General features: G+C 41.5%; 1 protein-coding gene and 1 pseudogene across 4 annotated transcripts in view; both read left to right on the top strand.

The window, feature by feature from the left end:
- Positions 1-1,798: 1,798 nt before the first annotated feature.
- LOC137631720 (uncharacterized) overlaps positions 1,799-21,631 on the top strand; it is a 91,948-nt gene continuing 72,115 nt past the window's right edge. The window contains exons 1-3 of one of the 4 annotated variants that reach the window (XM_068363601.1): positions 1,900-1,924; positions 4,072-4,181; positions 16,172-16,339. In XM_068363601.1, coding sequence (XP_068219702.1) covers positions 16,228-16,339 — 112 coding nt within the window. In that variant the 5' untranslated portion in view covers positions 1,900-1,924; positions 4,072-4,181; positions 16,172-16,227. Of the gene's footprint in view, positions 1,925-4,071; positions 4,182-16,171; positions 16,340-21,631 lie in introns of those variants that run through there. The other 3 variants (XM_068363602.1, XM_068363604.1, XM_068363605.1) reach the window with 3 other exon arrangements.
- Positions 10,996-11,114, top strand: LOC137632085 (5S ribosomal RNA; annotated as a pseudogene).

The raw sequence follows: 21,631 nt of genomic DNA on the forward strand, positions 1-21,631 counted from the left end.
TAATAATAATAATAATAATAATAATAATAATAATAATAGTAATAATATTAATAATAATAATAATAATAATAATAATAATAACAATAATAATAATAATAATAATAATTAATAATAATAACAATTATAATGCAATCTCTTTCAATCTGTCATCTAGTACTTTCCCAAAAACTTTAGTTTAATTTCCCTGTAATTAGGACATTTCGTGACATCACATTTCTGCCTAAATATATTGTACATATCATTAGACTCTCCTCCCACTCTGTAAGCATTATTCCCTCTTCTCATGTTGCTCTTAATAAATCCAGCATCCAACATCCCCGCCCCGCTCTCTGTAGCTAGTATCTTAACCATTTCAATTTAAAACTTTGATAGACCTGGTGCTTTACCATTCATCATTTTACTCAATGCCTGCTTCAGTTCTGTATTCCATGTTGACATCACTAGTCCCTCCACTCATTGCGTTTCTCCCAGCTCCTCTTTCTCTCTCATTTTCAGTTGTCAATAGTTGTTCGAGACATTATCGCTATGTACCTCTTAATGGCTTCATCCATATGCAATATATTTCCATATCTATCCTCGATAACTCCCAAGTTGTCCCAATTCCTGCTTTTGCCTTATAATCATTAATGGTATTAACCAAAATGTTTCATATTTTTTTTTCAATTATAATCATAATTATTACTATTATCTTTATGATTGAATTATCACAGTTTTTTATCATCGTTAACTGATTGGCACACTTTTTATCATCATCATTTATTTGAAACAGTGTTTTATATATATATATATATATATATATATATATATATATATATATATATATATATATATATATATATATACATATATATATATATATATACATATATATATATATATATATATATATATATATATATATATATATATATATATATATATATATATATATATATATATTTCGGAGTAAGTTCAAGAAAAAGCCTTTTTAGTTACTGCTGACATCATACGGCATATTTCTTGAAGCATGAGAAAATTCATTTGTTCATCAACTTTGATGAGAGAGAGAGAGAGAGAGAGAGAGAGAGAGAGAGAGAGAGAGAGAGAGAGAGAGAGAGAGAGAGAGAGATTTTAATTACATACCAAAAGTACACAAAGACGAGAAAAGGAAACAACAAAATTGAAATAAAGGAGGGAAAATGTGTAAGGAAATTTTGAATTAAAAGTTAACTTCTAATTCGAAATTTATATACAGTACATAATCCATTGTCTTGTAACATTTCCTGTTTTATTGCATCTAATTAGGTTTTTTGTTCTGGTATTTTTATGTTCATTCCAAACATGATCCTAGAATTAGCCATATTCCGTCTTATGATTATCAGAGCTGTCTTCTTTACTTAAAGACGTTGAGATACCAGCTATTTCCACTTCCTTCTGAAAATCTTATTTTCAAACATGATTTCTCCTTATTTGCCTTTTTAATATAGCCTTGTTATTTTCTTTTAAAATTCGCTTTTCAGGATATTTCTATTATGAACCACCATTTTCATGTGTATTTTCTATTCATCACACATAGTTTTCAGCAAAGGATGTTAGAAATTGGTCTTTCATAATTTTCCTATCTCGTTTGCTCATGTAAAGGAACATCAGATTGTTGTACATTATCCTACACGTGACTGGTCTTGTCTCTTATTCTGTTGTTAGCACTTTCACTGCTCACACATACTTCTAGCTATTAGAAACTGCAGAGCAACATTGATGAACTATCGTCAGATTAGATAAGATATCATATAGCCTGATGCAATGTTTTCAGCCCTTTTATGTCCTTATCTCTGATGTTGATATTTTCCTGTATATTTGCAAATAATGTTTAGACCACAACCGTTCGCTTAGTTTGGTCTAATTCTGTTCCAAGTTCGACGTCACTGTAACTCTTTGTTTACAGGTACGTACAATGCAACCGCATGTGCTGTAATATAAAGAATGTTTATCAGTATCAGTTTACTTACTATGCAGACAGCATTACCTGTTAATATCTATTTCTTAAGTCCATTATCTTGTAACGTTGTCTCTGAGCCACTACATATACTACAACTAAACAAATTTAAGTTTTGCTGAACGTTTAAAGACACCATGGGACATAAATCTAGGTTCCAACAGGTTGAAGCCATCTGTAACCATTCTCGTGTCGATACGATTTGTTGGCTCTGTATGAGGACAGAGGAGGATATGTAAAGAATAGGCCAGACTATTCGATGTGTGTGTGTGTGTGTGTAGACAGAGCGAAAATGAACCGTAACTAGAGAAGGATCCAATGTAGTACTGTCTGGCCAGCCAGAAGACCCCACAACTCTATCGGTAAAATCTCAACGGGTGGCTGGTGCCAACCTACTACCTACTTCAACTGAGCCTAAATTAGCTCTTTTAATAGTATTTTTTTTTATATTATCTGAGATTATGATGTTATGGAAGAGCACTATCTTTTTATATTCTATTCTTGTTTCTGCAAGGATGCCCCAATACGGATTACTTGCAGGTTCATACATATTCCTTATTACCCTATATTGAAAGTTTTCCAGGTCTTTCATATCTTATTTCACTCTAGATTTCGACATTAGCAGAGTAAGCGGTGCTTCTCAGACAATTCCATCACCAGTTCAGGGTCATTAGATTGTTCATGACTGAAAAATGGACTTCGATAGTTTGATCAGTCCTTCTGGTATGAAAGACATAGCCAAACGCAGAATTTGGAAGAAATATATGAGCATCAAGATGAAATCGACGATGACTGAACTTATGAGTGAAAAAAAATATGATGAAAGTGATAATGATGCTGGCACAGACAGCGACTAAACTATTATTGCTATCTTACATTCTATGTTTGAAGTGTTAAACTTTTAAGCTGCCACTTTTTTGGAAATTTTAATGTATGTGTTTTAATAGGTAAGCTACCTCCATCCAAATAGGCCCATAGCATTTGAGTAGGCCCAAAGATAGCTTTGAATGTATATCAACGAATTCTTAAAGTAATGGCATTATAATAATTTCCACAGAACATTAGCTCAAAATTGCCATAGTAATGTGGAATGGTAATTAATATACTTAACTTTAAAAATAGGTAATATGCAAAGACGAAGTTCTGCTATGGGCTATATGACAAATTTAACTGATTGATTATTCACTATAGCTACATTATCACAATGGCTTATAAAAACCATTAAAGAGTTATTATATAAAGTTTTAATAACTGTTATAAGTGATAAATGTAATAAAATTTGTCAGTTATAAAAAAAAATGGTGAAGGATTAAGATTATTCACCTATATTATCATTTGATCATACTTCTGGTATAAAAAAACATCATATTGATACACATTTATGAGGTTCCAAGCTTTCTTGTGGCATGCAATTTATTTTAGCTAACATAATACCACTTCCAAAGGTCAAGACAAACGGCTTTAGATAAATACGAAAATACAATGGTAACATTAGCTATCCGTGGTCATGCAAAACACGATTTGATAAACATAAGCTATTTGGAATTACCTCTCAAATTCAAGTTAGAACATCATCCATGGGGCCAGAGATTATAAATATCAAGAGGCCATTTGCTTTTGATGGAAGGGTGCTGGGTAGACTAATTCTAATTCGATATTTCATTATTAGTACAGTACAATGTTTTTACTTTTATTTCTCTGCTTCCATCTTTGGACATATGACAACATCTTTCCAGTCTTTACCAGTTTTCTGTAAGGATAAATGCAAGTTCAAAAAAATCATTAGGGTTAGTACTTTTGTGCACTCTTTGAAGGAAAATTTGCGGAAACATTAATATGCTCCTTCAAAGACAGTAAAAGGCTTATTACTGTCTATGATGCACCTCTCAACCAAATATAATGTGGGTCTCCCAGTTAATCTTCTTTAGGTTCACCACCATATAACCTAGTTAATTTCTCACCAATCTCTCAAATTGTTTTAAAATCGATATGCTATTTTTAGGAAAACTATGCAATACTGTACTAGCCGAGTTGCGCTACAGCTCAGCAGTGACGTCACTTTCCTAAAGTCTGTAGTAATCTAATGTTTACATTAGGACTTCGTCGATCCCAACTCGGAATCACAGGACTCTGTATGTGATCTCAAGACTCAAAATTGATTTGATTCGAATTACTTGGATTTCACCAAAATTAGTGAATAATTAAGGTAAGTGTAAACTTTGTTTCGAATGACTGACAAGTGATGACATGTGTTATGATGGCTGTTAACCTTATAGTAGGCAAAATTGGGTGCCGGTAAGGCAACTGTAGTCCAGACTGTAAAGCATTTATTATTATTACCATTATTACATTGCCATGTAATTCACTACAAAAATACCATTATTATTTGCTATGCTACAACCCTAGTTGGTAAAGCAGGATGCTATAAGCCCAAGGGCTCAAACTGGGAAAATAGCTCCTTGAGGAAAGGAAATAAGGAAATAAACTGAAAGAGAAGTCTAAGAACAATGACAACATTAAATAATTCTGCATTATTGTACTTACGGTCGGGGAAACCTTTCCTCGTAAAATCCAACTTTTCCCTTTAGAAAAGCGCCCGTTTCCTTCGAAAATGATGGTTATTTTACCGTGTCCTTCTAGAAAAGCTGTTTAACATAGTTAAGGAGTCTCTTCTACCCTTACTAAGAGGAAAGTAGTCACTGAATAATTTAAGTCTAGTAGTTAACCTCTTGAGTGATACCGTATTGGTATTGTTGTAGTGTATTACAGGGCAATGTAACCTAGTAAAAAAACTACTTTTTCTTATAGAAAAAATTACGCTCTTCGAAAATGACACTCGTTCCCGTCGCAAATGAATAGTTTCAGAAATATATATATATATATATATATATATATATCTATATCCTACGGTAATGGGGGACCCCGAGTGGGAACTCGGCGTGTTGGGTGGGGAAAACATACTGGGGAAACGATGTATAACCGTAAAACAAACATTTTCTTCTCTATACATTACCTTCTTGGATTTATAATAACCGGAGGAAAAGACAAAACAGTATAACTGGATAAACTTTGGAGGCGCCGTTGCAAAGGCTATGCCTCATGAAAAAATACAGTAACCAGTGCTGCCAATATCTGATGTAGATCAAATGTTAGCACTCCATGCTAACATTAGCAAGCTCACGTACGTACGTTCGTACATACTAGTTTTCGATCTTCTGCGCAAAAACCCCGCCTCCCTGCGCAGAAACTTTTCCCCCACCAATAGGATTTCTTCTTCCCTAACTGTGAAATGTAACTCTCCATCTCTCTACCAGCTCTGTTCAAGTCTATTACATGATTACTTATGTAATACCCCCGTATACATGTTACTTTTGACCCTAGAATTACTCGTTTTATTATCCTATACCTTATAAAATCAACTCATTTTATATTCCCATTCAATATTATTTATCATACATTGCATTTTATCTTCCTATATTGGTTTTATTCCTTTTGTTATTTCCTTGTCACACCCCGATTTCACATAAATACTTGCTCTATAAAAGTTTCCCTATCCAGTTCATTCATGTTTACCCTCTAGACTCCGTTGTTTTCCCGTTAACCAATCTCGAACCTATACTTATTCAAAGTTTACACAAGGGGGTTGTCAGTTAATATTTCCCTACCCCCTTCCTTTATCTCTTTAAGTGGTCTATTCATACCCCTTCCACCAAATCATTTTCCCTGGAAACCTTTGTCCCAGTAAGGTGTCCGTCATTTCAAGTGAGATTTATTTTTTCGTATTTTGCGATGGAGGAAATTATAGAAACTTGTAACGGCTGCAGTATTCCATACCTAAAAGCATTTGCTAAATTCCATGGTGATTTTTATGATTCTTCCTCCAATGTTGATAATTTCCTTAAAGTACACAATGTAATTCCTCAATGTTTACAGTGGCCCAAGTGCCGTTCCCTCCTATCTTACAGGAAAGACATTCATGTGTTTTATTGTAATACCGAAACCAAGATACCTAAAACCAAAAAGAAACTTCTCTGTGGTTATACCGTTACCTCTTATAAAGGTACATTTTTGGGAAAAAGTTGCCTACCCCCATGGAAGATAATATTATTTAAAGTTAAGCCGTCAGTCTCTCCCTCCCGTGTCCCGCAAGTTTCGACGTCCCCTTCATAAAGGTAAGTCATTCAACAAAAGTCATTATTATTATTATTATTATTATTATTATTATTATTATTACTTGCTTAGCTACAACCCTAGTTGGAAAAGCAGGATGCTATAAGCCCAGGAGCCCCAACAGGGAAAATAGCCCAGTGAGGAAAGGAAACAAGGAAAAATAAACTATTTTAAGAAGAGTGATAACATTATAATAAATATTTCTTAAATAAACTATAAAAACTTTAACAAAACAAAAGGAAGAGAAACTAGATAGAACAGTGTGCCCGAGTGTACCCTCAAGCAAGAGAACTCTAACCCAAGACAGTGGAAGACCATGGTACAGAGGCTATGGCACTACCCAAGACTAGAGAACAATGGTTTGATTTTGGAGTGTCCTTCTCCTAGAAGAACTGCTTACCATAGCTGAAGTGTCTCTTCTACCCTTACCAAGAGGAAAGTAACCACTGAACAATTACAGTGCAGTAGTTAACCCCTTGGGTAAAGAAGAATTGTTTGGCAATCTCAGTGTTGTCGGGTGTATGGGGACAGAGGAGAATCTGTAAAGAATATGCCAGACTATTCGGTGTCTGTGTAGGCATTATATGTGTTTTGTGACCTGTTAACCTCTAGGTTAGGTTAGGTGGGTTTGTTAGGTTCTGTACCTTTTTATATATTGTGTAAAGTGTATATGGAACAATTCATTAAAATACACGTGATAATATTACCGTAGCCTTGCTACCGTTAGCAATGCCTTTGTACGTTGTTAACACTGTGTATCATTGGTAACGTTGCTTATTTTAACATTCCTAGTACTGTACATACATGAGTTTTGTGACCTGGGAACTCCTAGGTTGGGTTAGGTGGGTTTGTTAGGTTCTGCACCCTTTTTGTACTCTTTATATATTATGTAAAACTGTATGGAAAAATTATTTAAAATACGTATCGAAATATCTAGGATTACTATCGATAGTAATGTCACCGTACCGTTGGTAACGCTGTGTATCATTTGTATCATGGCTCATTTTATCGGTCTCAGTAAATACCTGAGGTTTGTAACCTGTCAACTACTAGGTTAGGTTAGGTGGGTTTGTTAGGTTCTGTACCCTTTTTGTACTTTTTATACAGTATACTGTATTGTGTAACCGGTAATATTACCTAACAATCCCAGACATCGTTGGTAACACTGTGTATCATTGGTAACGTTGTTAATGTTATCGATCACAGTACATTCGTGAGTGAAGTGACTCCGTTGAACAGGTGCTTATACTGTATTTAAATATTTTAACACAACATATATGACAACAGTGATTATATTTAGCCATTTTAACAGAAAATATATTTGTTCCGTAACCGAAATACAAACCACGCTATTTACATTGGGTTTACCTTTTAGCGCAGCTGAAATGGCGAGCCATTAGAATTTAACGAGGGTGTATTACCCCCGCGCTAGGTAGCGGGGGGGTAGGGGAGTGGTAGCTAGCTACCCCTCCCCCCCCTCACACACAGATGAATGCTCACTTTCACTTTTGGCTCGGACTGTGACAGACGTCTCTGTCTTGGTCCTCTCTTGGCAGCCATTGTTTGTTTTGTCTTTACTTAATCGCTTACTTTTCTTTTACTCAATATATATGTAAACATGTTTTCATGTTTGTATATATATTTGAGTGTAGAAATCAGTAAGTTTCCTTTTCAGATTTGTGTGTGTAGTGTACGATATCTACGTGGTGTACTCGGCAGTTAGGCCACCACGGCGTAATTTTATGGGTGGCAATCGAGTTTGACTTCGGTCTTTCTCTCTCTCTCTCTCTCTTGAGGTCGTTCACCCTTTTACTACGTGTTACTTCGCCCTTGTAGCTTCCTTTCCGTGTGGGGGGGTTGCTACGCCGTACGTTTGTCTCAATTAGTTTATGAATCTAATTGTAGTTGTTTTTTTTCAGCTTGTAGAACGATTCCTTTCGGGGTTTTCGTTCTTTCTTTAGTGTTCATTCATTTTTAAATTACATAATTACATAGTTTCATAATTATAATTGTTATAATTCTGTTTTGGTTACAGCTCTCCTTCCGTGAGTGTAAGTGGTTGTGAGGGCACGTGCCTGTTGTGTAATTCTTGTTTCCTTTCCCTCGGGATTCCTCTTCGGAGCCTTCCCGGGGGAATGAATGTGTACTAATGATTTTTGTTTTATTTTTTTTTTACAGTTACCGATCTAGTTCGTTTCTGTAATATGGCAACGGTGTGAGCTGTCTTGTTGAGGCCTGGGGATTCGGCTGTTACTGCCTCCCCCCCTAGTATTTTCGTCAGGGGCGTGTCTCCTTCTACTGGAAGTACTCCCGTGACGACGGACAGCTCTCCAGTTCATTTTAGAACTCTCAGGAGGCTTGCCTCCTTGGGCGGGTAACTTTCCTTCCGAGGGAAGTTTTTCCTGTCCAGGCTTGAGTTTTTCCCCTTTTGGGGGGTTCTTCTCTTGCCTTTTTTTCGTGCGACTATGCTCTTGGTACTGAGCGGTCACACCTGCAGTTTCGCTCAAGGGGCTAGGCAACTGCAGGAGCCCCTCTTCGGAGGATTGCTCCTTTTAGGTCACTGGCTGACCAGTCTCTTCTACGAAGTGTTTCTCTTTCGTTCGCGAGAGAGGACACTCATAGAGACTCCTCTTCGGAGGATTCTTCTGCTGCTGTTGCTGTTGGCCTCCCTCGCTGTAAGGCCCACCGTCCGCCTCGTCGTAAGGGCCTCTCATCTCCCTATAAGGGTGCTAAGGGGCGCCTTTTTGAATCTCCGTTTGCAGCCTACAACTCCTTTTTCTTGATCTTCCGCCTTGGTGCAGATGGACAGCAGTCTGATCTCGTCTTCCGACGGGCAACGGTCTTCCCGACGGACAACGGTCTTCCAACGGACATCAGTCTCCCGGCGGACAGGCTACGGTCTTCCGATGGACATCTGTCTCCTGACGGACAACGTTCCCTTCGGGGCAAAGGGTTGCCTCCCACGGGGGTTCTTCCCTTGCGTGTCAGGGTTCCCCTGCGCGCCCTTCTGCTGTGTTCTCTCCTGCTCCTGCTCAGTATTAGCGCACAGGCGCTCTCCTGCTCATCAGCGCTTCCTGATCGCTAGCGCTCTCCTTTCGCCAGCGCTTTCATGATGATCATCCCTGCTGTTCCTGTTGGTTCCTGTTACGCGCCCACCGGACCGACGGTGTTCCGTCGCACGAACGTCGGCTTAATTCTTGCAGTATCCATTGCTCGTCTATGGGTTATTGCTCGCCGACCGCCAGCTCTCGCCCTTCCTACCACGCTCGCCCTCCTTCTGCGCTCCTTCGCTCACCTTCGTTTGCGTTCCTGCGTGTCCGCGCATGGCCGCTTCCACGTTCGCCCACGCGCAAATCTTTGAATTACCATCGCGCGAGCTCCAGGGCGATTGCGACCACGATTCCCATTGGGGTTTTCGCAGCATGGCCAGCCTGGCGAGTTCTTCTGGAGCGTATTTCCAGAACACGGCCTCACCCCGTAAACGCAGAGCATGGCACTTGCAAGAATAGGAAGAAACTTCAGGGAGGTCTGAGCAACACTCCTCTCTCCAGAACCTGGGTTAGCCCTTCCCCGTCATTCCCTGGAAGGATTTTTGGCGGGGGGCTTTCCGTTCGAGATTTCTCCATCGGCCAAGGGGTGACTGCTTACCCCTTCCTCTGGGGGCTTACCAGGTCCTTTCCCTCCTCGGTTACGGCCCGAGGTTTGGTTCAAGGAAGCTACAAGAAGATCATAGGTACTTTCCTCCTCTCGAGCTCAGGCACCTTGGCCTTTCGTCGTTAAGTATCTAACTTGCGGACAAGTTCGATGTTGTACCATCTGGACGCGCTGACTGAGGGCTTCCTTCGGGTGTCTCATCTGTGGAGGTCGACGACCTCAGACACCCTTCCATCCTTGAGAAGAGTTTGTTTGTGCCCAAGGACAGAGACTTAGACAGCGGCTGTGCGGAGGAAATCGACTTCCGTTTTCACTCCTCCAAGGCGCTTTCTTCCAGACTCTGCAGGGCTCCAGCGCCCTTTTCTTTCAGCCACGTCGGCCTAAGTTATCGGCTACGACAACTGGGACAAGGTGTCCAATTGCAGTTTCCTCCTGTCAGGAACAGATGGCACGGGAGGCTCCCCCGGGGGGGCATAGTCCTAAAAGGAGCGGCAGAGTTCACGAACTCTAGGATTGTAGGTTTCTCGCTGGGAGGATGCTTAAGGTTACTCATCCGGATGACAGCTTCCCGATGCCCATTCCCGCACAATCTCTGTGATCAGCCAAGGATATCGCGCCTGCCGTCTGTCAGCGAATTCAGTGTCTCTGAACCTCTATGCCATAGCGTCGGCAAGAGTTGCCCGGTTGGGCAGAATGATCCATACCTTAGGCGAAAGTCCTCCATAGGATCATCGACGGCTTCACCCCCGGCCTCTTCAGTCGATCCTTTCTTGTAAGGAAGGATCTGAGAGGGGAGTTCCGTAGTCGACCTCTCAGCCCTGATCAAGTTTGTCGAACAAACTTCGGCCAGCGTAGAACAGCAGAATCGATCAGACTGGTAACGAGGCGACAGGACTCCTTAAACCCTGGATCGGAAGGACGGGTACTTTCAGTTTCCATTCCATCCATCTTCCAGGGAGCTCGTGGAATTCAGCCTAGACTGCAAGTATTCCTGCTTTCCTCATGGCCGCTCAGGTGCAGGCTTCCGCCTCCTCTGCTTTTTGGAGGGCTGGTCAACTCCGGTAGGCTCGGGTTCGACCTTCTTCAGCGCCGGGACAAGCTTCCTGATGCTTACCATGAGTGTGGGTTCATGGTATTTTGCTTGGAGCCTTCTCTTCTTCTGCCTCAACATCTGGAGTATCTGGCCATGATATTGAGTCAACGGCCTTACCACGTTGGAAACCCCGCTTCTCGTCCGACCAGCGAGGTTAAGCAACGTCGGTTCTGGTCGGTACTTGGATGGGTGACCACCTGGGGACGCCAGATTCTGTTGCCACATCCTCCGAGCCTTCCTTTCAGTTGACTGTGGCAAGACTGAGGAGAGTCGCAGTACCTGTTCTCAGTCAAGCAGAGCTTTCAGCCCTACCTTGGAACGTTTCCTAGTTCTCCTTCCCTCATTGACCCGTCTATAGTCCGAACGGTCGCCTCAGGATAAGTTCCATGTGGGGCGGTCCAAGTTCCGGTGGTTTCAGGCAACGTTTAACCGGACTTCCTGGCCCCTATGGGACCAGCGGAACTATTAGACCTGCAATGGGTGTTGACCTATGGAACCTCTTGATGGTAGTGGATATTCTCGTCCTTTCCCCACATTCTTGATGCTGTTCTCGGACTCGTCAAAGGAAAGGGGGGGGGGGGGCATGTTCCGGTCCAGGCCTATGGTCAAGACCTGAAGGATACCTCTCCATCATTCAGGCAGGCTTAGGGGCCGTAGTCTGGCCCCTCTACAGATCCTACAGCTCCTGCCGAGTCGCCCCGTGCGCGTCGACTTCATGATTCTGGCGTGTTCTAACCAGAAGGGGACGCATTTTCACACCTTCACATCTTGCAGTAGAGATACCGGGATGATTGAGATTCTCTCAATACTACCATCGGCTCTCTCATTCCAGGCAGAGGAATGTTCTCTCCGACTATCCGAGCAGAGCCTCGTAGAGAGAGTGTACCTGGGGGTCTTTGACCTTGAGTAATCAGCAAGTCCTGGTCTGGGGGACCTGATCGCGACAGCTTGGAACCTCAAGCTTCCGCTGTTCTTCCCCCCAGTCTCAGACCCCGAGACTCTGGCAAGATGCATTCCGGTGATGGTGGGACAACTTCGACGCCTGCGTCTTCCCTCCTTTTTTTCTGTGGACAATGGGTCTCAACAAGACCAGGTTGTCTTTCAACCTTTCAATGGGAGAGCTCCACTGGGACTATGCGCAGAACGGTTTCTGGACCCTCTGCTTCCCCTGACGGAACTCCCGGGAGAGCTTCTCCCACGGCGCAGACTACTCAAACAACCACACTGCGACATCTCTCCCGAACCGGGGCGTCGCTTCGGCTTCATGCCTGGAGACACTACGCCTCCTCCTCAAGAAGAGACAACCCGCTACAGTCGCGGTACGGAGGTCGCGTCATCTTCGATAGTCATCCGCAGGGGTCTTCCAGGCAAAGTGAAGAGTCTTCGGTGGTTGGTGCCGTGGGAGATATACCTGTTCCCTAGAGGCCTCTTCTCCAGTAATAACGGTCTTATTGCCTTTCGGTGGGAGGAAACTCCTTTCCGCTCTCGGCAATGAAGAATGTCACTCAGCCTTTCCCTGACCTTCAGGCTTAAAGGAATAACTTTTTCCTGCCCGCAGGATCTTTCCTCGCTCATGCGAAGCTACGATCGTCCCTGCCCTAGTCGGAGGAAGACCTCCAGCTTGGAGCATGGCTCGGACTTTTAGTCCTTTAAGAGATCTTCTCAAGACCCTTTACGACAGGCCTCGGATTGTATTCCGCCTTGGGTCTCCTGCTCACTCTGGCCACGGCCAGTGTGTAAGCAATCTTCTTGGTCTCGTACGACTCCGCCCTTTCTAAGGAAGAGGCGAAGGCAACATTCAGGTTCGCTCCTGAGTTGTTAGCTAGACTCAGAATCTGGGGGTCCCGGCCCTTCGGTCCAATTCCTTCAAGATTTCGAGTCTCCATTCTGTATCTGATGTCCCAAGACCTTCTCTTTCTTGCCAGTAAAGGAATCGAGAGGTTAGCGCTGGGAACAGCTGCAGTTTGTCCTCAGTTGCAGCCGATTTGGGAGCACAAGGAGGACACGGGGGAGAGTCACCAGTATACCTCTTCAGCCCGGACTCAAGGACATTCATCTCGACCTGTCTCCAGACCCTCCCCCGTCACGTCGCCCTACAGCACGATGTTGGATACATTGCAACGTCCCTCGCCTTCGAGTAATACTATTCTGTAACGCAGGTGCTACAAGCTGGAGTCTGGAAGCGTCTAATGACCTTCGCAGCCCGCTTCCTGCGGGGCGTGACCCACAGGAGTCTCGATACGTTTTCTATCGCTCTGTGGTGGCTACACAACAGCTGGTCTAACCTCAGGCTTCTTTTTGGACAGGTAGCAGAAGGTTGAGGGCATTGTTATCAGGTTTTAGTCTGCATGAACGAAAGAAGTAGGTCTGGCCCTTATTTCTTTCTTCATCATCCCCTCTACGGGGAAGCAGCATCCTGGTCCCTGCATAGCTGACCTCGAACCTCTGCAGGTAAACCATGCTTCCTTGTGTCCGAGTATTGAGTCAATACTGTCGCGTCCCCCATACCCTGACGAGGTGGTATTGGGAACGTCCTAACCCAGAGTTCCTTCTGGAACTCCAGGTCAACTGCCTAGGACGGGTCACACTTCTTCCTTCACACACAAGCTTATGTAGGCCACACGGTTCCTTGCGGAGCAAGGAACTTGTGAGGTGCAGGGACTCCTTTTCTCGAGTGCGACTCACTCGGATTCTGAGTCCCCGGGTAAAGCCAAAGCCAGTATGGCTGGGGACTTTCCACCCTACCTAATGGGTAAGTCACCCAATGTAAATAGCGTGGTTTGTATTTCGGTTACGGAACAAATGACAAATTCAAAGATAATTTGTATTTTTCCTAACCATACAAACCTTAGCTATTTACACATATTTGCCCGCCAGCCCTGTCCCCCAAGACAAGTCCTACCTCTAAGTGAAAGTGAGCATTCACCTGTGTGTGAGGGGGGGAGGGGTAGCTAGCTACCACTCCCCTACCCCCCTGCTAACTAGCGCGGGGGTAATACACCCTTGTTAAATTCTAATGGCTTGCCATTTCAGCTGCGCTAAAAGGTAAACCCAATGTAAATAGCTAAGGTTTGTATGGTTAGGAAAAATACAAATTATCTTCGAATTTGTCATGTTTTCCTGTAGAAAATAACGTGATTTAACCGGTTTTCACCTTCATTTCATCCGTAATAACAGCAACCAATTCGGCAACTTAAAGTTAGTCGAATTGGTTGATCTGTTTGCGGTTGAAATGAAGGCTAAATTCGGTTAAATCACGTTATTTACTATTGGAAAACATATATTTTCTGTTCGAAATCACACCCTGTAATACAATACAACTTTACTAGAGTATTATTTGGTAATCTCAGTGTTGTTAAGTATATGAGGAAATAGGTGAATGTGTAAAGAATATGCCAGACTATTCTGTGTATGTAGGCAAAGGAGAAATGAGCCGTTACCAGAGAGAGAGAGAGAGAGAGAGAGAGATCCAATGTAGTACTATCTGCCCAGTCAAAAGACCCAATAACTCTGTAACGGTAGTATCTCAACGGTGAAAATCAATGTAATTTTCTTAGAAAACAGGAGTTTTTTCCATAGAAGAAGAGTACTTTTTGATTAGAAAAGGTTGTTCCGGCCTTAACTATAGTAAGACCAACAGGATTAACATTCATTTTGCAGTTCATTTCTTAGAGTGATAGAGGTAAAAAAATGAGAGGTAAAATAATGAGAAGTAAAACAAAAAGAAGTCAGCAATACTCGATTTTTAAAACACACCCGAAATTCAAAAACAAATGCACATGTTTTCGAAAAATTAAAGCGCAATTAACTATTTAAAGAGTAACAATTTTCTAGAATAAGATTTTTCCTAAAAAATTGTGGTTTGCTGACGAAATCGGATACCGTATTTTAAGCTCTGATTGAAATGGATGTATACACTGTATAATTTTTTCGTTTCGTATTTAATTGACACTTTAAGAAAACCGATTTTGATTTCTTCATCTATTTGCAAGTATTGTATAACACGAGAGAGAGAGAGAGAGAGAGAGAGATTTATAATTATACCGTGTACTCTATAAAACTAATCTTTGCAAATCAAATGTATACTGTTTAAAATATGACAAAATATTGCCGACTCGTTACCGAAGTTTAGGCTATTCACTGCCAATAAAACCCAGTCTACTTGTGAAAACCTTGAACGCCTGAAGGGAAAAATAAAGCTTTTATATATACTGTACTAAACAAAAATAATGCTTTAATATACCATCATTTACACTACCATTAAAATTATCGAAAGGTTGGAGAAAGATAAAGATTGCCGAGAACATAACCACAATTCTGTTTACATTTTTTCAGCTGGACTTGCACAGTTAACAGTTGATTTCATTGTTGATGTGAAATTTTATCCTTAAATAGGCTATTTATTATGAAATTATGTTAATAAGATGTAATATTAATATTGTTTTGTAACATTTATTATAAATCACCGTATTTAGGGCTACCAATATAAAGTCAATAGATTTGATACATTTTGTAGTGCTTGTCGAGCAGACTTTGAACAGCTTCGCAGATGCAGAAAATTTATTTTTGAAAAATAGCGGTTGCATAAAAGGGGAATCGTATAATTCGAACACGCATAATTTGGGACCGTAATGTATATAGATAGATAGATAGATAGATGTTTGTGTGTGTGGGGGGGGGGGGAATCCACTTTAGGACAAAGACCTCAGACATGAGCACAGTATGAAAGTATGTGGGCATAATACATAAATGTGAAACTGTACTGATAAACCTTTTCTAGCAATAGCAATCAAGTATAATACCAGACATGAAACAATATATGACTTCCAAACAAAGCTTTAGCTGTCCAAATTCAAACCAATAAAATGACCAACATTGATCACTACTTTTTAGCTTACTATCTGCCAAGGAGACGTCATTTCCCATTCCTAGTTGTAATGAAGTTAATCAACAGGAAATAACCAACACATCCCATTGCAGATCTAAATGCCATATGCCAATTCACCATGATGATATAATGTCAAATTCTTATTGTGTAATGATAATACTATTAAGAGCTTGGTAAGAAAAATTTCAACTATCAAAATAAAACTGTGACTATACCACAATATATTACCCTTATTAAAAATAAACTGTCTAAAATATTCCCTACTATGGTTAGCTAACTAATTGCTTTCATTCCTCTTTCACCCATCTGCCATATCAGCTAAATAAATATTCATTAAAAAATTATTTTTATTTTGGTAAGGTTGATTAATTTCTCATTTATTTTCTTTCAGATCTATCCAAAACAGTTATCAGGAAACTTTCATTATGTCATTACACACACACCCTGATGATGTGGAGTAGCCTTAGTGTCCCTGTGGGGGTTACAAGAATCCGCATTTCCTTGTACCCATGGCCTTGCTTTTCTTTAAAGAATATGGCTCCTTGTTGTTGCTGTAGAAGTGAGTAATACTGAACCAGTTTCATATTATTTTATTAATTGGATGAGTAAACTACATTTATAGAAGTGGTAAATTTTGTATTTTAGTCACTGGATGAGTAGACTACATTTATTGAAGTAGTAAATTAGTTTATGAATTTATTTTAAAGTGGACTCAAGTGTGTGACGTAAGTTTAGGATGGATAGAACATGCAAATGCAGATGCTAGATATGTCAGGTTTGTATATTGTACTTTTTATGAATGTAAATTGGACATGCACTGCTCACTTGGCGCTCTTTTCTAACTTGTATACAGACTTTTATTGTTTGCATAAATGCATATCTCTGCATGTGTATTTGCTGTGCTTTGCTGTTTATAGAATGAAGTTTAAGAAAAATCATGATATAGTTTTTATATACGTGCTTTACTAATAGAAATTCAAAAATAGATTTGTAACTTATACATTTTTATGTTTATTCATTATCTATTCATTTCTCATTAACACTGAAAAGTGAAGCCTGCCTTCCACTATTTGTTCAGTTTCGGTGTAGTATTTCAAAAAAACCTTAGAATTTCAGCTAGTGCTAGTTTAGTATTTAACTTGTGCTGGTGAGAACTGAGAAAACTATCAAAGAGTAAGTAACTTAATCTTTTAAGAAAGCACCTAGATCAGTAACTTTTTTACTCCTTAGTTAATAGAACATTGTTTTCATTCATTATTGTGAATCAATTGTAGCTTGACTGCAAGCCAGGATTTGTTGAGGTGTGTTATCCTTGAAGATGCCTGCTTAATGCTATATTGTTCCTGTACATATACAAACCTTCGTCCTTTACAGAGGACGAGATAAGAGGCAAAGCTGTAGTACATGTCAGCAGTGAAGCAGGCTCCCCCCCTCACTTGCTCACTGACAAACCACTTTGATTCCAGCCGTGGGTGTGAATGGACGTTCTTGCCTCACTCATAGAGTACTGGCTTATACTAAGCTTTACTTTTTCTTTTTCAGATTATAGTGACTGTGCATGGGGAGGATGCCGGGCATGCGCACTTGCCTGATAGTGTTGGACAGTAGGTGTGCCACTTTTATATGAAAAACAGAAACAGATCCTCACGTGTTGTGCCTGGTTTCCAGAGGACTCTACTGAAGCCAGGTTTCTCCTCGCGATGCGATGAGTGTTGGGAGTGACCCTCCTCTCAGTGATAGTTATACAGCAGAAGAAGAAGAAGAAGAGTAGTTCATCACCTTCGAGGTCTTCCTCGAGGTCCAAGAAATCTCAACTTCTCTCCCTCTCTCCTGGTACAGTACTCTCTTATTCGTCGGCTTCTTCCGGTTGAGGAAGAGTGATGGCCCTTTAACCATGGGGCAACCCTCAAAGCAGGAAGCTCTTCCCCATTTCCCCTGGCAAAACAGTAGATGCTTCCCCTCAGGAGTCTGGCGTCCAGGACACATTACGTGTGTTATGGCCCTCCTTGGATTTGAATGACTCCCCTTCAAAGGATAGGCTGTTGTAGGTGTTGGCTCGGGCTCAGCAGGAGAGAGTTTCGGCTCCTGCTGGAGTTGCCATCGGCTCGTCTCCCTCTAGAGCTGAATAGAAAGAGTCTATTCTCAGTCTCCTTGCCCAAAGCCTTTGCCTTCCACAGCAGGCACTTGACGACCTGAATGCCTTTTGGGTGATACCTGAGCTAGTATCTTCCCAGCACATTTTCCCAACAGGAGTGATGTACTTGTTGATAATAAGCAAAGCAACTTTCAACACAGAGGCTGGCACCCCTGCTTCCCTCAGCTTGGTGACCCTTCGTGGCCTGACGGCGGCTGCAAGCTCGCCTTGTTGGCTTGCTCTCCTGTAGTTCAACCACTACAGAAAGTTCAGAAGGGCCAATGCATATGAGTGCTGGAACATTCTGGCTCTTTGGAACAACCCAGAGAATGTGCACACGCTCTCTTGCATGAGAATTGGATCCAATATGAGAATCCGTCTTATGCTTTGCCTGTGAGGAGCTTGTATCGCCCTGAGCGCACTCAGTTACCTGTGCGTGTGTGCCAGGTACAGATTAGTGTCCCTTCACTTGAGGTGGAGGATAGCACTATTGATTGCCATCAGTGCGTGCTCATTACTTTCCCCCTTATGGCTTGTGTTCGCTTGCTAATTACCCCACCAGCCTACGCTTATGAGCTTGTGCACCTGTAATACAGGTTCCCAATGCACACAAACCTGAAGTGCTCCTTCCTATGCAAGAAGCGCAGTTGCTTTCCCCAATTGTTGTGATCTTTTTTGATGTGTGGCCATGCTACGCACGTTGCACCTCAAGACCCAGGTAGGCAGAGGGTCTTGTCTTCCTTGCTGGCAGAGGGAAATACTCCTCTATGTGCTTGCTCACCTTCTGGCCCAAGGTTACAGGTGAACTCAATGGCAGGTAAGTGTTTATTTTATGTGATGCCTCTTCAGACTGCCAAGCATGTTCCAGGGATACGTTTCTTGAGATTGGAACAACATCTTGAAGATCGAGCTAAGGAGCAAGCAGTCAGACCCTAATCCTCATCAGAGGTTGATCCATCGTGGCAACAAACTTGGTTTAGTTCTGATTAAAATTGATCGAAGAAGGCGTAATTTCCATGGACTAGTTACCCCTTCGAACACACTGGCTCAAGGTCTCCTAGACATATACTGTATCTTTTGTGGAGAAATGCAAGCTCTTCCCGATCGAGCCAGACAGTCTTCCTCGTCTCGATATACAGAAGAGAAGACAGGAAGCACTCAGGTTGCCCCCTGTGATGGAACACGAATAGGAGTTTGCAAAAACTAGGGAGGCACCTAGTATTCTGGCCTCATTTTCTGAGAGCCCAAGAATAAGGGTGAGCAAAGACCTGGATACAATCCTGAAGAACTGGACCTCTAGGTGCGTAGGATCTTAGGCTGTTTTGGCAGTCCCAGATTCCTAAGACAACTTCTTTCCTAGTACAGAATGCTGGAGAAGGTCCATCTAGACTTCATTCCCAACTTTATAGAGACGAGGTCACTCAGTTTTTAAACCACCTCAAGGCTAACCAGTTGAAGTCTTGGAGGTAGCTGAGACAGAAGAGTTATCGGAAGAATCGGATATCCCTGTGGGTGCCCTTCCACAGCCAAGTGGCCCCAGAGACTGAGAAAGGAAAGTTGGAGTCTACTTTTCTGTAAGTGTTGGCTTACGTAAGAAAAGTAAGTGGCCTTGGATGAGTTCCGTAGTTCTCCTCCAAAAGGGAGAAAGGCAGCCATTGATAGGCTTTGTCGGACCCAAGAACTAACAGATTTTGATTAGAGCTGCTTTGGTCCATCTTGGTAGCTTAAGACTTGGATAAAGTCAACTCAAGTGTAGGTTCCAATAACGTTTTACTCGCAATCAAACAAATTATGCCAAGCCATCATCTAGTACAATAGATGCAGGACTGGTTAGTACTTCTGCAGTCTAGGAAGAAGGTCAGTGTTTACTTCTGTTGGGTCCCTGCCCACGTTGGGTTGGATGGAAATGAACGAGTAGACGAGGAAGCTTCATCATCATCATCCCCTCCTACGACTATTGATGCAAAGGGCCTCGGTTAGATTTTGCCAGTCATCTCTGTCTTGAGCTTTTAATTCGATACTTCTCCATTCATCATCTGCTACTTCATGCTTCATAGGTCTCAACCATGTAGGCCTGGGTCTTCCAACTACAGTATTCTAGTGCCCTTTGGAGCCCAGCTGAACATATGGTGAACTAATCTCTCTTGGGGAGTGTGAAGAACATGCTTAAACCATCTCCATGTACCCCTCATCATGATCTCATCTACATGTGGCACTCGAATAATCTCTTATAGTTTCATTTCTAATCCTGTCCTGCCAATTAACTCCCAATATCCTTCTGGAGGCTTTGTTCTCAAAGCTACTAAATCTATTGGAGATTGTTTCATTGTCATTTCAGAATGATTGGAAAAGCATTTTGGTTGTTCAGAGTGAAATACAGTGAATAATAAAGCAAACTTTTCATAAATTTATTCTGTAATCAGCAGTAAAACAAATAAACATGGAAATATGGCTTATTATAGAGTAAATGAAGTAGTATATTCGATGGTGACAAATCTCGTACACTATATAACGTGAGTAGTGGATCCGCGGCCTCGTAGTGAAGGTGTTAATGCTCATAGGGAGTTTTGAACAGACTGTCCCCTTGTTGAGGTGAGTCCACCAGCGTGGAATGTTATCGAGGAATTACGTTCCTTGAATAGAGCATCCTATGAACCATAGAGGGGAGACTCATTTAGGGACCTAATCCTGAAAACTTTGTTTCTTGCTGGCTTTAGCTTCAGCTAAACAAGTTGGCAAGCTCCATGGTCTCTCGTTTAACATCACCTATTTAAGGGGGTTGGAGTCAGGTTTTGCTCTCTTTCGTCCCTGACTTTGTAGCTAAAACTCAGTCCGTTGTCTAAATGTAAGTTTTTATCTTTTCAGATTACGAGCCTTAGGAATGTAACTGATGATCCTGATCAGCTATTATTGTGTCCTATGAGAGCACCGAGGAGCTATCTCAAGCGGATGAAGACCATTAGGCCTCACCTGTAATAAATCTTTGTGAGCACAGGAAGACCAAAAAAGAAGATATCCAAGAACACGATCTCGTTCTGGCTGAGAGAGGTTATCTCTCAAGAACACGGTCTCATTCTGGCTGAGAGAGGTATCTCTCGGACGTTCACTTTCTCTTCTCCAGAAGGGAAATGTGTAAAAGCTTGCACCATGACAGATATTAGTACCTTCTTAGTTTTTAATAGGAATTTCTCTGTGATGCATGTTCTACAGGCAAGAATTTAGAAGTGTCAGATGACGTTGACTGCTCACTACCTGCGGGATGTGACCAACAGGTCCCTAGATATGATCTCCTTTTGTAGCTGCTTAGCAGGTGGTATAGCTGCCTCGGCTCCTCTCACAAGACCAGTAACTGCGGATTGAGGGCGTAGGTTACGAGTAAGACTGGAATGAAAGTAAAGAATGGCTGGCCTTTTCTTTTTCTTCCAATATTCCCGTCTTTGAGTATAGCTTCGAAAGACATCTTTTACTCGTACTTTCCTGCTGGCACCAAACCCTTAGAAAGTTTAACTGTTATCTAAGTGAGTTGTCAGTGAGCCAAGCACAGGGGAGGCAGTTGCTAATACCTGGTTATAAAGTTTTTAACAGCCTTATTCACAGCTCTGCCATTTATCGTTTTCATATCTAATGGTCTTAGGTTTGTATAATTGTAAAAAATACAAATTACTTAAAAAAAATTTGTCATTTTATGATTGGAGTAAGTTCTGTAATATCAAAAGC

Source organism: Palaemon carinicauda, chromosome 40, assembly GCF_036898095.1.
Source record: "Palaemon carinicauda isolate YSFRI2023 chromosome 40, ASM3689809v2, whole genome shotgun sequence".
NCBI classification, from domain to species: domain Eukaryota; kingdom Metazoa; phylum Arthropoda; class Malacostraca; order Decapoda; family Palaemonidae; genus Palaemon; species Palaemon carinicauda.